Below are 16,502 nucleotides of genomic sequence, written 5' to 3'. Positions count from 1 at the left end.
ATTAAAATTAAAATCTAAAATATTTTGTTAACGAAATTTATATTCTCATAATAACAGGTACATAGAGTCTTAATAGATCACATGATCTAGGGCTCCTCCGATCAAAAGGATTCTGACCGTGGAGATTTTCAAGAGCTTAATCAGATCTAAGCCGTGAAACTTTTTTCGAAATTGTCAATTAAAGCTAAAGATATTAAGGAAATTTTCAATTGTGTTGCTAGGGTTTTGGATCATGCGGTTTCGGGTCGACCCGATTGGTGTTATTTGGATTTACCAACCGATGGTTTACATCAAATGATAACTGAATCCAAAGTTGAAAACTTGTTGGCTGTAGCTCAGAAAGGAAGAATTTTTTAAGAAATAATAGCCAAGATGAGCATGATCGATGGCCATGGAAATGAAAAAGTTATTTGGGGAGGTAAGTTACCATTACACTTAACAATTTTAGATATAATTGTTAGGATGAGCCCTGCAGCCAATTGGGATTGGTTAAGGTTTGATTTCAATCATGCAACAACATCATTCATGTTAAATGATTAAAGGTTTTCTTTCATTAATAAGACATCAATTATAACAAGTTATAAGTCTAATTGTATGAAGTCCATGAGATTAATATGCCTTGTAAGGGAACTGTAATGGGTTGCAGTTATGAGATCCTTATGCATCAAAGCGTAATCTCAAAATGTTCCTAGTCAATGTATCATTGAGACTGGACATCAATGATACTTAGAGAGTGGTACATTCTATGTTCCTTACTTGAAAAGTAAGCAACCGATCTCATAGATTAAAGTATAGAGATACTTGAAACTAGAATGTAAGTGCTTGCATAGGAGAGTAAGTTCACTGAACATGACCCGCCATGAGAAGTGCATTTGGTATTTCACTCAAGTGTCTATGTAATACTTTTCATGTGTCATTGTATAAATACTCACTAGGCTTGAGACACCGGGGTTGTCTTATGTGTGGAGTGCTATGCTTTGATTTCATCCCTACGGGTGCCTAACCAAGGATGCCAAAACAGGATGCTTTTGGGTATAACATGAAGCATGTGAAGGCAAATAAGTGGTCAAGATAGGAATCATTACCCCAAGTGATGCAAGGGACATATCCTAGCTTTTTGTGGTTGATATTAGCTTATTGAAGTCTTTGGCCAAGGTGAATTGAAGATTATGAAAGGAGTTTCATAAGTCTTTATAAAGTTGATGATCAAACTTTAAGAATGAATATGGAGATCAATAAGAGTAGACACTACACCATGCTCTTATCATCTCCGAGAAATATGATGAGGAAATGAATTACACTAAAAAGTTAAGTCAAACCATCTTGACTCTTCTAACATTTGGGTGGCCATGATGGATTGCTAGATCCAATCTTGGTCTATGAACTCTAGGTAGTTAACTTGATTAATGATAAATTTAAAGTAGTTTAAATTTATCTAATTCTAAGTTTAGCTTAAGAATTATATGTTGAGTTCATTGCCAATATGTTAGAAGCCTAATAGGTCACACACTTAAAATGAATGTTGAAAATAAAATGGGAGAGGTGATTAAGTTGGACTTAATCAAATTAGAAGTTATGAGCTTCTCAAGCACTTGATTAAAATTGTTTAATTAAGTTGTGCTTAATTAACTAAATTGTTTAGTTGAATCATTGGGCCTAATTAATTAAATTGTTTAATTAAGTCATTGAGCCTAATTAATTAAATTAAACAATTAAGTTATTGGGCCTAATTGATTGAATTTGTTTAATTAAGTCATTAGGCCTAGTTGATTAAAATTGTTTAATTAAATTGTTGGGTTTAATTAATTAAAATTTTTAATTAAGTTATTGAGCTTAATTGATTAAATTAAACAATTAAGTTAATTGGGCTTCTTAAGGACTTAATTAAATTATTTAATCAAATTATTGGATTAATTGGTAATTACAAAAATAGTTTTGTAATTAGGGTTTAAAATTAATCAAAGGTATAAATACCTTGCTATAGCCTCCGAACAAGAGAGTGGAAAACGGATGAAAAAAAAAAGAGTGGATGGCACATTAGAAATTCTTTTGTCTTGCCATTCATTGTATGAAAAAAAATAGTTTTTCATTCACTTCATTTTTGTGTGTTCATCCCCACAATTTTGTGTGGATTATGAGTTTATGAAACTCATCTTTGCTAGCACATTGTCAAGGCTTAGCACTTTCAATCCTTACAGAAGGATTTTCTCATTCATTGGTGTGGATCACCATTAAAGGCTGCACAAGTATTCCTTGGACAGCTTTGGTTTACAACAACCAGGTTGAGATGGTTGAGCTTTTTGAAGACTAATTTGGTGGTTTAACAAAGGATTCATCAACCTTTGTTATTTAGGTAAAGTGATCTGATCATATACTTTTATTTTTAATTTAATTCTGTACTCAATTTAGCATAAAAGAGATCTTAGGGGGGTGAGGTGTAAATTTAATTTTTTAAAATTTATTTTCGTTGCGTTTTATTTGCATTTGATGCATGATCAGCCCTCACCCAACAGTGGTATCAGAGTCCCTTTCATGCCATTTGAGTGCTTGTTCATATTCAATGGATGCTTGATTAACAAATAATTGTTTTGTATTTTGATTTGGTGCGATTTTGCTAAAATCGATTTTTCAAAAAAAAATCTGCTTTGCCAATTTCATTTAATTCTATCCAGCAACCTTTGTACCCTCCTTTAATCTTATCTTAACTTATTTGAATCATATATAGACTTAACAAATGTGTGTTTTACATTGTGCTAAAGAAGCACAAGAAAAAGGGACACCATATGGCAAGGCAGCAGACACACGGTTTTAGGTGCAGAATTCTGCTTCTATTTGTTCTTAATGTTCAGGAAATAAAATATGTAATTGTTACACATTTATTTCTGGATATGTGGACAGCAAAATCATGAAATGTTCATGATTGAATAGGCTGATTTTAAGCAAAAAATTGGAGCAAAAAGTGAAAGCAGTCCAGCTCACTGTTATGATATGAATTTCAGATTTAATTAACAAAAAAGTCTTGAAAATTAATTCTAAAAAATTCCAGGAAAATTATCTTTATTAAGATGTTCAATAAGGATTATTTTGGAAAATATCATGGTTAAACATGCTGATTTCGAGTAAGAAAATTGGTGCAAATATAAATATGTCCAGCTCATTGTTTTGGCATGAATTTCAGTTTTAATTGACAAGAAACTCTTGAAAATTAATTCTGAAAAATTTCAAAAAAATTATCTTTATTAAAATGTTCAATGAAGATTAGTTCTGGAAATTTTCATGGCCAAACAAGCTGATTTAAGCTATTAATTATTGAAAGTTTGAAAACAGTTCAGAGAATAATTATAGCTTGGAAATCGGTTTTGAATGGCAAGATAATCTTGCAAAAATTAATTCTGAAAATTTCAGAATATTATCCTCATTTGAAAGGTTCAATTAAAGGATAAAATTTTGAATTTGAATTAATTTTTGAGTGGTTGGACACTTAACTAAATTATAGGAATATCCTTTACATGTGAAACGGCACTCATGACAAAAGTTGTGCATGGTGCTGCCACACATGGTTGCTGCACCTCTTATTGCCATGGATGCAACCGCTTTATGGAAAGAGGTTGTTTCCTGGAGAAATTGGACACTCAATGATCAGGAAGGAGTCTTTCCTTAGCTGATCATTGACTCCTAAATGTTAGGGGTACATGCCTAAAATCAAGGAGTTTGAATCCTTGGTGGAATCAATTAATTTTAAATTGATTGATATTAAATCTCCAAAAATATTAAGTCTTCCTCATTTGATGAGGACTCCCTAAATTAAGGGATTATGATTTAAATTTTTCCACATCTAATTAGATTAGATAATTTCAATTAAAATTGAAAGTCAACTTGAGTTGATGACATCCTAATTTGATTAGGATAGATTTTAATTAAGATAAATTTACTAATAAATTAGGACTTCTAATAATGATTAGAATTCTACAATTAGTGAATGGATAATACAAGATTAAAAGGTGGATAAGGACCTTCCTAAAATATTTAGGATACATGATTTGGATCATGAAACCTTTTAAAATGGTTTATGATAGATACTCAAATTAGGAAGTTTCCTAAATTGGTTTAGGTTTCTAATTAAAGAAATTTAATTAGAAAAACTTACATATAGAATTAATTCAAATATGATTTGAGCTAGCTAAAGGCCTTGATATGATCAATTCCTTTACTAAGTAATTTAAAAAAAAAATTACTAAATCTTTTCAAACCTAAGCACCAAATGATTTGAACTATGATCCTCAATTGTTGAGTGACATTTTTCAAATGAAATGCAAGATCATCATCATATTGAGCATGTTTACTTTATATGTTCATAACTATAGTAGAAAAGTCCATAACCATCTTAGTAGAACAGCATGTGATACATTTAATTTTATGCGATATATTAAATGCTATGCATTCTAATCAAATGAGACCTTAATAAAACGAAAAGGATAAAATCCCTTGGTAAATATTGAGTCACATACCACGTATGATTAAGTTGCCTTCCACCATATAGCAAGATAACTTGGCTGCTCTTTTAATTAGAGGCTTGTTGAGCACACTCAAGGCCACACTTTTACACGAGTATGTTTGAGCTATTGGTGGATCTTACTCAACTAGTTTCATAAAATTTGGATGCTTGGAAACTTGATTATTATGGAATCTAGAGGCAAAGGCTAGGCGAAACATATATGATATGTTTAGGCAATGTGTTGTCACCTAGCTGATCTAGGAGTTGTATAGAGATATAATTGGTAAGCTCAGTTACTTACCTAATCTACCTATCATGGTTTGTTGAGCACACTCAAGGTCATGACTATGTGGATGGGATCCTAGCCCACTAAGAGAATCCCAGTAGAGATCTCTCGAGGTGATATGGAGGGTTATCATCTTGTAGAAAATAGTGGGAGAACTATTTAAAATTTTAAAACCTTGTTTTAAATAGTTTATGCATGATGTTTACTTATTGCTTTATTTTATCTATTTAGGCATAATTTATATACATGGCTAATAATCTGTTACTGCGGAGCATCTTGGATGCAAATAAACTCATTGGCCCAAACTTCCTCGATTCGTTTCGGAACCTCAAGATCGTCTTAAAACAGGAGAAGAAATCCTATATCCTTGACACTTCTATTCCACCAGTTCCTACTACTGATGCTAATGTTGAGGATAAAGAAGCACATCAACGTCATAAGGATGACGATGATCAGGCAGCATGTGTGATGCTAGCTAGTATGACCCTTGAGCTCCAAAAGCAGGATGAACATATGGATGTCCAATCCATGATTCTTCACCTTAGAGAACTGTTCGATAAGGAAGGGCGCACTGAGAGATATGAGATCTCTAAAGAACTATTCCGATGCAAGATGGCGGAAGGTAGTTCTGTTAAACCCCATGTGCTGAAGATGATTGGACCTATCGAAAGACTTGGACAATTGGGATTAGCAATGGATCATGAGCTAAGTATAAACTTAGTTCTACAATCTCTTCTTGATAGCTTTAGTCAATTCGTGTTGAACTTCCATGTGAATCGATTGGAAGCCACTCTTCCCGAACTTTTGAATATGCTAGACACGGCAAAAAAGTCTATCAGGAAAAATAAGGGATCATTGCTTCTTATTTCTTCTTCCAAGGCTCATACAAAGCAACAGAAGAAAAAAGCCCAAAAAGAGAAGAAGGTAAAATCCCAAAATGAAAAGGCCTTGAAGCCTAAAGGAGGTGTCAAAAAGGACAAAGAGAAAGACATTTGCCACCATTGTGGCAAACTTGGGCATTGGAGGAGGAACTGCAAGGAGTACCTAGTTACTGTGAGCAAGAAAAAGAAGCTTATTGAAGTTTCTGATTCAGGTACCATTTGCTAAATAATTATACTTTATATATTAAAGGTATATGATACCTTAAAGTTGGTTATCATATGTTTGACATATTGCAGGGACCAAAGATAAAGATGAGTAGGATCTTGGCTGAGGAGGTGACCACATGGATGGACTACCTAAAGCATTAGATGCTACATTGGATGGTTACACTCCTATTTATATCGACATGTTGGATAATTTATTTAGATGTTTTTGAAACATTAATTATGTGATTGCCATGCGAATGGCTGGTGAAACATTTGTCTTTAGCATTTGGATGTGGAAGCTTATATGTTTCAAGTTTGAATAATTATTTGGAATAATTATGTCATATTTAATTGTCCTAGCTTCATGTTTATCCTTGCAATGATATTTGATCAATTATGAAATATGTTCAATTGATCAAAAGATTGAATATTGATTCATATAAAATGAAACTTTCTTAAGAGCAAAACATACAGATGAATGTTCAAGAAAGAAAGCAACTTCATATTGCAATATGATTTGGTCCATATCTCTCCAACATAAAAGCCCATTATGATATTCCAAACCAATATGATTACAAGCATACATTGAGATGTATATACATCATGGGATATTCAAAAGAGTTTGAATATTATTCTCATAAAGGATCTTAGATTTAGTGGGAGCCCAATGACAATAAAAAGTTTAAAGGGGCCAAATGGCATAACATAGAGTGACACATGCATATGATGCATACAACATAGTCTAGTTGGAATGGTCCCAAGAAGCAAAAAGGATTATATGTGTATATAAATAAAGTCATATACATCCTATTATAAAGGGCTCAAATAGGAAGATATTTAGATCGCTAGTTCATGAAACTAATAAAGGGTTTTGAACATTGTTTATGTAACAATGGAGCCATAATAGTAAAACCTGGGTCTCATTGGATCTAGATATAGTAATATGACATGATGTGATGTGTGGACATCATGAAGATAGATAAAAGCAATTAACCACATTGAAGGGCACAAGCAAGTCTACATGGAGACACGATTGCTAGATGGATTTGAATCCACATACGATGAGGTAGCAATTGGCTTTGTGCTAGTGGGAGATGTTGGGATGAGCCCTGCAACCAATTGGGATTGGTTAAGGCTTAATTCCAATCATGCAACAACATCATTCATGTTGAATGATTAAAGGTTTTCCTTCATCAATAAGACATCAATTATAACAAGTTATAAGTCTAATTGGATGAAGTCTATGAGATTAATATGCCTTGCGAGGGAACTGTAATGGGTTGCAATTATGAGATCTTTATGCATCAAAGCGTAATCTCAAAATGTTCCTAGTCAATGTATCATTGAGACTGGACATCAATGATACTTAGAGATTGGTATATTCTATGTTCATTACTTGAAAAGTAAGCAACCGATCTCATAGGTTGAAGTATGGAGATACTTGAACTAGAATGTAAGTGCTTGCCTATGAGAGTAAGTTCACTGAACATGACCCACCATGAGAAGTGCATTTGGTATTTCACTCAAGTGTCTATGCAATACTTCTCATGTGTAAGTTGTGTAAATACTCTCTAGACTTGATACACCAGGTTATCTTATGTGTGGAGTGCTATGCTTTGATTTCATCCCTACGGGTGCCTAACCAAGGATGCCAAAACAGGATGCTTTTGGGTATAGCATGAAGCATGTGAAGGCAAATGAGTGGTCAAGATAGGAATCATCACCCCAAGTGATGCAGGGGATATATCCTAACTGTTCTTGGTTGATATTAGCTTATTGAAGTCCTTGGCCAAGGCAAATTGAAGATTATGAAAGGAGTTTCATAAGTCTTTATAAAGCTGATGATCAAACTTTAAGAATAAATATCGAGATCAATAAGAGTAGACATTACACCATGCTCTTATCATCTCCGGAATATATAATGAGGGAATGAATTACACTGAAATGTTGAGTCAAACCATCATGACTCTTCTAACATTTGGATGGCCATGATGGATTGCTAGATCCCAATCTTGGTCTATGAACTCTAGGTAGTTAACTTGATTAATGATAAATTTAAAGCAGTTTAAATTTATCTAATTCTAAGTTTAGTTTAAGAATTATATATTGAGTTCATTACCAACATGTGAGAAGCCTAATGAGTCACACACCTAACATGAATGTTGAAAATAAACTGGGGGAGGTGATTAAGTTGGACTTAATCAAATTAGAAGTTATGAGCTTCTCAAGCACTTGATTAAAATTGTTTAATTAAGTTGTGCCTAATTAACTAAATTGTTTAATTGAATCATTGGGCCTAATTAATTAAATTGTTTAATTAAGTCATTGGGCCTAATTAATTAAATTAAACAATTAAGTTATTGGGCTTAATTGATTGAATTTGTTTAATTAAGTCATTAGGCCTAGTTGATTAAAATTGTTTAATTAAATTGTTGGGCTTAATTAATTAAATTATTTAATTAAGTTATTGAGCCTAATTGATTAAATTAAACAATTAAGTTAATTGGGCTTCTTAAGGACTTAATTAAATTATTTAATCAAATTATTGGATTAATTGGCAATTACAAAAATAGTTTTGTAACTAGGGTTTAAAATTAATCTAAGGTATAAATACCTTGTTATAGCCTACAAATAAGAGAGTGGAAAATAATTGAAAAAAAAAGGAGTGAACGGCACATTAGAAATTCTTTTGTCTTGCCGTTCATTGTGTGAAGAAAAATAGTTTTTCATTCACTTCATTTTTGTGTGTTCAGCCCCACAATTTTGTGTGGATTATGAGTTTATGAAAGTCATCTTTGCTAACACATTGTTAAGGCTTAGCACTCCCAATCCTTACAGAAGGATTTTCTCATTTATTGGTGTGAATCACCATTAAAGGCTACACAAGGATTCTTTGGACAGCTTTGGTTTGTAACAACCGGGTTGAGGTGGTTGAGCTTTTTGAAGGCTGATTTGGTGGTTTAATAAAAGATTCATCAACCTTTGTTATTTAGGTAAAGTGATCTGATCATATACTTTTATTTTTAATTTAATTTTGCACTCAATTTAGCATGAAAGAGATCCTAGGAAGGTGAGGCGTAAATTTAATTTTTTTAAAATTTATTTTTGTTGTGTTTTATTTGCATTTGATGCATGATCAGCCCTCACCCAACAATAATATGTTAATAAGACACAAAAAAATACGAGATTAAATAGATTTGAATTTAGTTTTAATGTATTTTGTATTTAATCATGTTTGATACGTTTAAAATATGAAAATTTTCATACCTTAACATTTAATCGTGTTATCGTGTTTAAACGTATAAATGTATTTAATAGTATTGTTGTGTTTAAATATATATATACATGACACGTTTATCACCTTGTTAAAATTTAATAGACAAAGACTGTTTTAACTTTACTTAAGTAATTTTAAATAATTATTTTAATAAAATTTTTAAATTTTATTAAAATAATAATGTAATTATGTCATATCCAAACCTTAATTTTAAATTTTGTTATGTTTTATACAATGTTATTGTTATTTTATTTTGTTATAATTGTTTTTATAATTATTGATTTTAAATTTAAATAATAAAATTATATTTAATAGTAAATATTTTTATTTAATCGTATTAAATATGTTATTAATAATGTCGTGACATATATTAATACGTTTAACAAACGTGTTCAACGTGTCGTATCATGTTACATGATTATTAAATGTATAAGTAAACGTATTTCAGATTTAAGATACGAATAATATTCGTATCGTGTTCGTATTTAACTTTAATATATTTTATATATAATTATGTCTGATACGTTTAAGATACGAAAATATGAATTATGAGATCCAATTATCATATCTTATTTGTATATTTTTTTATTAAATTATACTAGGAATGTCAAATTTGGGCGTCCGTTGTAGCAAGCTTTCTCTTTGATTTGCCAAGAGTCCCACCCGGGCCGCCACTGCCAGCTGCAGTCAGGGTTTCCAGCTCGGTACAGCTATTGATTTACGTGGGTCAAAAGCGAGGCAATAGCAAAACCAAAGTTTTCGTTCGCACAATTAGTCGGTGCAGGCCAAGGCCAACCCTTCTGGGCTGGTATCCTACAATTGCAAGCCCATAATGGTAGTTAAGGATTGAATTTGGTCATCTGGGGATTGGACTCGGCCAACCCACATGGTTTAGGCTCAGCTGGATCTACCATCTCGAACCTGAAAACGAAATACTAGAAAAGCTCAATTTTTCCTCCATGGCCCTTTGGTCATCAAAGTTGATGTAAGGCCCAAATTGCACATGTTCTCATTCTTTTTTTCTGGTTCTTCCCCAAGCTAAAACCCTGCAACGCGCTCTCTCTCTCTCTGGGCTCCAGCCATAGCTCTTGCTCTCCTCTGCCGCAGGCGTAGCCACTCTCCGTAAGATTTCTCATCCATTCGACTTGAGAAAATAAGTTTTAGTAATATGTTTTCTATTTTCTTCTTTATAAATGAACAGTTTCAGAAATTTGTTAGTGTAAATTGGAAAACCCTTTATTTGATTGGCTCTGATGACAGCTTCTGCCTGGCTAATTACTGAAAGGAATTATATTTTTAACCAATAATAAGGGAAGAAGTTTCAAATTTTAATACATATATATGCACTCTCTTTTTAACCTTGTTTATGTTATCACAGCATCTAGATAATCAAAAAAAAAATGATAAAGAGGCGATTCTACAAGTTTGAACATGGGGATAAAGATAATGTGTCAGATTCATCTTCATCGTCCTCGGACTCTGAACTTGATGTGGAAGCCACAGAAGAATCAGAATCAGAATCAGAAGAAGAAGCAGTTGCCCAAGTAAAAGAAACTGATCAAACTTGCTCCACCTCTTCTGGTTAGATGCTTAGACTTTAGTAAAGCTTTTCGGTTTTTTTTAATTTCCTTCCATGATTGTTACTAATTTTACCGATTCACGTATGTATGATTATTTGATTTCAGGATATGAGAGTGAGGATAGCTCAGCAAATGAAGTTGGTGTCGACTCAGCAGGTATAAATTTGCATAATTAAATCGAGAAAGTTCATGAATTGTGATGTAGTAATTTACATGAAAAAAAAAAACTTGGGTTGATGAGTTTTGCATGTATATTTTATGAAAGTGTTGCTTTTTTCATGTCACACAAATAATAGACCATTTATGAAGTTCGCTAAGCACCTCAACTCTTAAATTGTCTGCCTAGTCCATAGGTAAAACCTTTTCCTATTATCTTGTATGTCTGAAGTTTTGTTGACACCATTAAAGTATGTTCAGTAAGCTGACTCTTTCTCTATAAATGAGAACACGTAATAATCTTATCCTTCGATATGACAAGCTTCTTCAGCTATGACATATATATGTACCAAATTGATGAATCTTTCTCTGTTATATTTTAAGGTGTTTAAAAGTAGGAAAGGTAGTTATTGTTATGTGATCTCATGCTAGACATTAAATTATTAGTATTTAACTTGTCATGATTATCGTTTAGACAGTATGTAACTTCAGCATACTTTGTTTTGCTGATTCCAGAAAAGTGCCCTTTTTTTTAATGATTAACATGATGTGCCATGTCAGGTCTTATAGATGATGATAATGATGAAACTGATGATGATAGAGAAATCTTTATCAAGGACAAGTTACCTAGTAAACATGGTGCTCAAATGCTGGAGACAATATCAAATACCCCAATCAAAGAAGATTCGTTGCCAGATGATTTCCCAACCTGTATACTGAAATGTAAATCGGTTTTTAAGTGCAAGTTATGCCCTAGAATTGTCTGTTTGAATGAGGAGACTATGAGGGCTCACCTTAAATCCAAGGTATGACAGCTGGCTTACTTGTTCTCCCTTTATAATGAAACAGTAGATAATTGCATCAACAATTGAAAAACCATGTGCCAATGCTCAATCTAATTCTCAAAACTTTTAGACTATTAAAATTTTCAATATAGTAATAGTCAACCTTCTAATTGAGAAAATGATAAGAAATTATACATGGCACTTACACCATTGATATGCAGTGCCTAAATGTCGACCAGTGTTTCAGGGCTTCATTTTTATGTGATACTTGCCAACTGATCAGCATAAAGGAATTTGCGTGTTTGGTTCTACATAGGGTCTCTAATGCTGATCTAACAAAACTTCCTCTATTATTTTAGAGGCATGCTCGATCAGAGAAATTACTCAAGGAAGGTAGGCTGAAGACTACGCTCAACAGTGATGGGGAAATCGAGAATCAGGAGACTGCTACAGAAACACATGCTCCAGTTGATGCTGTTGCACAGGTTGGTATATTTGAAGTTCTGTGTAGATTGAAGATTGAATATGCATGTGGACAATATCTTCAATTCTATTTTCTTGTACTAGGATAAACAAAAGAAGAAACATAAAGGAGGAAGGCATCGATGGGGGAAGGGTTCAAAAAGGAAGGTAACAGACATTTAATCGTCGTGCATTTCTTTGGACTTTTAAGAAAGAGTCTCAACTAATTCCCAAACATAAACTGCAGCGAACGAGAGAAGAAAAGCATTCTAATAAAAATGGAGCCAAAAGAGGGCGTAAGAATGAGAATTGAAAGATGCTGCAAGAATAGACCAACTAGCAATGTAACAAAATGGTTTCCCATCAGTTTTGCGGAGCAAAGTTATGCAATGTAACCATATGACATCCTCTGAAATTTAGGGTTTCCATTTCTTATTTAATTTTTAATATTTTTTGCATCACAATCCTTTTTCAATCATCATAGTTTGGACTTGTTTGTAAGACTTCTTGAGCGAACAATGCTCAGTCTTTGAAAGAGCTTGGAATTTTGGGTTATCTGATTGCGGGTTTTACATATCATAAGATGGTTTAGCTGCTGTTCTCATTTCCTGCAACATACATCGATTTCGGGAACATATATTTGTTAATGAATCAGAAAAAAAAGAATCAGTCTGACCTATGCAGATGCATCCATGGTGAAAGGGTATACCAAATGAAGAAAGCTAATTAACTTCGTAGAACATCATATTACTTTAAAAAAGTGTTGGTTGCAAAATATTTAAGATATGTTTGGTTATTGACTTTTATGATTTGTATTTTGCTATTTTTATTTTAAATTTCTGAAATTTTTTTTATTTGTTCTTCTTAAAGGTATTACTACATAAAAGTAAATACTAATAAAAAACTATATCATATTGGTTTGAAAATAGACAAATATAGTTCATTTTAAGATCAATCTAAGTATAATGTCTCGTATAAGAATCGAATTTTTTTATTTTTCTATTCATTGAAGTTCGATTCTCTTTGTTTTTGTATTCAAATGTACTTTTTCCTTGGGCTGACAAAATTAAAAGGGAGTAAAATAAGGAACCATATGGGTATTATAGAATCATATGAAAACCAATTTTAATGCCAAATATAGAATGATACTGGCAACAGTTTGTATCGACAAAATCACATGCCTGCATGAGCGAGAGAAAAGGCAATGGTTAAGATGGTGAAGCAAATGAAACTAAAACTTCTCCAGAAGTATATTACAAACTTGGAAATCCAATTTTAAGTGTTCAAAGGCAATCATCTCAGTGAAACAGTAGTTAACAAACAAAAACAGCCAAATGACATCTAGCATTTCTGAACCATTACTTGAATAAGCATCTTCGTATCATTGTCAAATTGTGGTTCACAGTCGGAGTCTAATCCCTACCAGGTTGTCTATCTTGAATACCAGCAATGTCTGCAAGTCAAAAATTTAAGGTCCCTGCTGCTCCTCTTTTTGATTTGGTGAAGCAGGAAGTTCCTCATTTCCGTCATTTTCACCAGGGTGATCAGCTGGAGGGGGTTCTTCATTTCCACCATTCTCAGGGTGAAAATTTATGGGGAACTTCGTCACTCTAGGTTTATCGGATAGAATATTTCTTTGGACTTTCTCAATCAACACCTTTGGGGGAGGTTCCTCTCTGAGTTGCTCATCATCATAATCATTGTTAACATAGTAGCCCACTCGGACAAATTCTTGACCCAGATATGAACAAGTCAAGAGAAGCACTGTCACACCTATAATGTCTTCTTCACGGATCTTTGATGGGTCTGGTGGGTCTGCCTGCAACATAAGCAAGGACAGAGATAAGAGGTAAAAACAAATATATCAAATCCATGGTTTGTACACAATTAAAACCAGGAGACAACAGAGACTACCTGTAATACAAAACGGTAATTTCCAACATTAACAGGCCCAACAAGTACACTCTCCAGTAGTTGATCATAAGTCTCATCTTCAGCAGATCCTACATAGATAAGTTTCCATTCTAAATCTGCAGAGGAATGAAAACATGAATATATTTCAAGCTTGAAAAAAGATGTGAAGTCAAGAAAAACTGAACATAACTTAAAACTCAGAGATAGATTTCCCTCATCACATATAGATGGTGAAATATATTAGGTTAATACAAACACAACCAGAATTTATGACCAGAATACTACTCTAACTATACTGGAAAACACTGCCAGAATTAAGAAACCAAATGAGTGTTCTACTGCATATAACCTTGCAATACTCTTTTATCTTCTAGCAGGGCAATAAGGTTGATGATGTGGCCCTGCATTAGGATAACAAGTCTGAGCAGCGTGCATTAAAGCCTTCCCAGCTTAAACATACAAAAGCAGGCAACCAAGCTGAAGGCTGCTCTTCTACGCAACAATTGGCATAGGCATACATTCCCACATTTCTTTATTCTAGATACTTCAGAATGCTTTTGTACATGATGACCAGCAGCAACCAATTCAAGTTAGGCCCATAATCTAGTCAATTCTCTAGGTTCTTAGTTAACTTAAGTTGTCTCAAAATATCAAGACACGCATCCTAGGATTCTAAACCTTGTTCTTGCGTCCTTTAGTTTATTCTCATAGCTTCGTGCATACGGCAATCCTTTGGAAATCAAACACTATAACCGTTGCACTTGCCAATCAAATGAAGCGAACACAAAAGGAAACTTAACCAAGTAAAAAGAAATTAGCTTTAAAACTTAAAACAAATTTCTTCTTTCTTTTCTTATTGTCCAAAAACATGTGGAAAAAAATATATATTTGTCATCTCACAAAAAGATTAACTTTCTCTAGAATCGAAACTAAACAAATTCCCACTTTTAAGTTTCATTCTTAATAACACTCTTTTATAAGCTCATAACGCCGAAACATGCAATCAAAACTTGCAAGTAAAATTCCACTAATGCCTAACCATAACCCTATCTTCAATAACAATACAAACCCTAATACTCAATTAGACCACCAATTAACTAAATAAACCTCATTAAACCATGCTAATTCCTGTTCTTTTCCAAAATAGGGCAAAAAAAGTCTAGAGCCTTAAATACGAACAAAACCCTAAGTAAAAATAAATTTAAAAAATCCAAAAAAAAAAATAGAAAACAAAAAGCACTGAAACCAATACCAAAAAAAAAAGGGTAAGAAAAAGTACCGTCTTTAAGAGGAGTCAAACATTCGTAGGAGATCTCGAACTGAAATGGAGTCAAGAATGATGCCGGATTATCCAAAACGGCGACGTTTGTAATGTTGACGGCACTCATTGTCTCGAATCAAAAGAAATTACTGTATTTTCACGCCGATTAATCCAAACCCTAGCTCCTCGAACCTTCATCGACCTCCAAATAAAAACCTTAAAGATGAAAAAAAAAAAAAAGAACCGGAACAGAACAAACAGAAGATTTAAAAATTAAAAAAAGAAGAAGAAGAAGAAGAAGAAAGCAACAGCGGAAAAAAGCGATTTGAAAAGGAAATTTGGGGATTTTGTTTTGGTGGGAATTTTAGGTTTTTGGAATTTGAAAGAAAAACTAAATTAAAAAAAGGGAATCGAGGGAGCTCGGAAGGAGGTAACAAAAGAAAGGAGGGAAAGGTTTTTTTGGGAGTAACAAATATAAAAGAAACGTAATTTTTTTTTTTTTGGCTGAGGAAAATTTTGTAATTTGGACAACCGGAAGAACCAGGAGGTTGTCCTGACGATTACAGGTGATAGCCGGTTGTGGAATTTGGCGGGAGACTGGAACGTATGAAAAATAAGGAAGGAGATAAAGGAGCTTTTTGTTTTTTTTTTACTGAGGTGATTCAGGTGAAAAAAAAAAAAACCATTGAAGACAGTGATTATTTCTATGCGAATTTTAATTTTTAATCCAATAAGAACAATTGTTGTCTAAAGTAAAAAAAGGAGGATCTGCCATAAAAAAAATTATAAATAGTAAATAACAATTTTTTAAAACAATTCAAGTGTTTCATTTTTTATTTTTTTTAACATTTTAGGATATGTTGTTAAATAATTTTGATGACTAACTAAGGATTCTTTTTACATGAATATTTTAAATTCCTTATTAAATCAATGTTTACAAATTTAAATGGAAAAAGGTAATAAGTAATTCAAAGAATTCATAATTTTCAAAGAGATGAATAAATGAAGAACTCATAATGAAATAAATATTATACATACATACATACATATATATATATATATAAATAAGAGTTTCACTCATATACCCCAAAGTCTTTTGTAAAATGAAATAGAAATAATAATAAGTAAAGAATTACTTATTTACGGCTGATTTTCTGTATTTACAATAAAATAAGTAATTAGCCTAGGGATGAAAGAA

The 16,502-nt window shown here is 32.7% G+C and overlaps 2 protein-coding genes across 2 annotated transcripts; one reads left to right on the top strand and one right to left on the bottom strand.

Annotated features, from left to right (window-relative positions):
- On the top strand, positions 10,118-12,684 carry LOC18601967. The gene is made up of 7 exons (XM_007033076.2): positions 10,118-10,268; positions 10,525-10,727; positions 10,832-10,882; positions 11,444-11,688; positions 12,027-12,152; positions 12,235-12,297; positions 12,377-12,684. Exons 2-7 carry the CDS (start codon positions 10,547-10,549, stop codon positions 12,440-12,442), a joined length of 732 nt encoding a protein of 243 aa, XP_007033138.2. The 5' UTR covers positions 10,118-10,268; positions 10,525-10,546; the 3' UTR covers positions 12,443-12,684.
- On the bottom strand, positions 13,338-15,771 carry LOC18601966 (histone chaperone ASF1B). Its single transcript, XM_007033075.2, has 3 exons — positions 15,323-15,771; positions 14,044-14,159; positions 13,338-13,948 (listed from the first exon to the last, which is right to left on the bottom strand). Exons 1-3 carry the CDS (start codon positions 15,429-15,431, stop codon positions 13,598-13,600), a joined length of 576 nt encoding a protein of 191 aa, XP_007033137.1. The 5' UTR covers positions 15,432-15,771; the 3' UTR covers positions 13,338-13,597.

The sequence above is a fragment of the Theobroma cacao genome, chromosome 4 (assembly GCF_000208745.1).
Source record: "Theobroma cacao cultivar B97-61/B2 chromosome 4, Criollo_cocoa_genome_V2, whole genome shotgun sequence".
Taxonomy (NCBI): Eukaryota; Viridiplantae; Streptophyta; class Magnoliopsida; order Malvales; family Malvaceae; genus Theobroma; species Theobroma cacao.
The sequence above is the reverse complement of the archived record's forward strand: the minus strand, read 5'-3'. Positions and strand labels throughout refer to the sequence as shown.

Excerpts from the sequence above, each read along its gene's own strand:
- LOC18601966 (XM_007033075.2), bottom strand. The coding sequence starts at position 15,431 with ATGAGTGCCGTCAACATTACAAACGTCGCCGTTTTGGATAATCCGGCA. Across the intron at positions 14,160-15,322 it reads TTTGACTCCTCTTAAAGACG|ATTTAGAATGGAAACTTATC; the intron begins GTACTTTTTCTT and ends ATTCCTCTGCAG. Across the intron at positions 13,949-14,043 it reads ATTACCGTTTTGTATTACAG|GCAGACCCACCAGACCCATC; the intron begins GTAGTCTCTGTT and ends CTTATGTTGCAG.
- LOC18601967 (XM_007033076.2), top strand. The coding sequence starts at position 10,547 with ATGATAAAGAGGCGATTCTACAAGTTTGAACATGGGGATAAAGATAAT. Across the intron at positions 10,883-11,443 it reads AGTTGGTGTCGACTCAGCAG|GTCTTATAGATGATGATAAT; the intron begins GTATAAATTTGC and ends GTGCCATGTCAG. Across the intron at positions 12,298-12,376 it reads GGAAGGGTTCAAAAAGGAAG|CGAACGAGAGAAGAAAAGCA; the intron begins GTAACAGACATT and ends CATAAACTGCAG.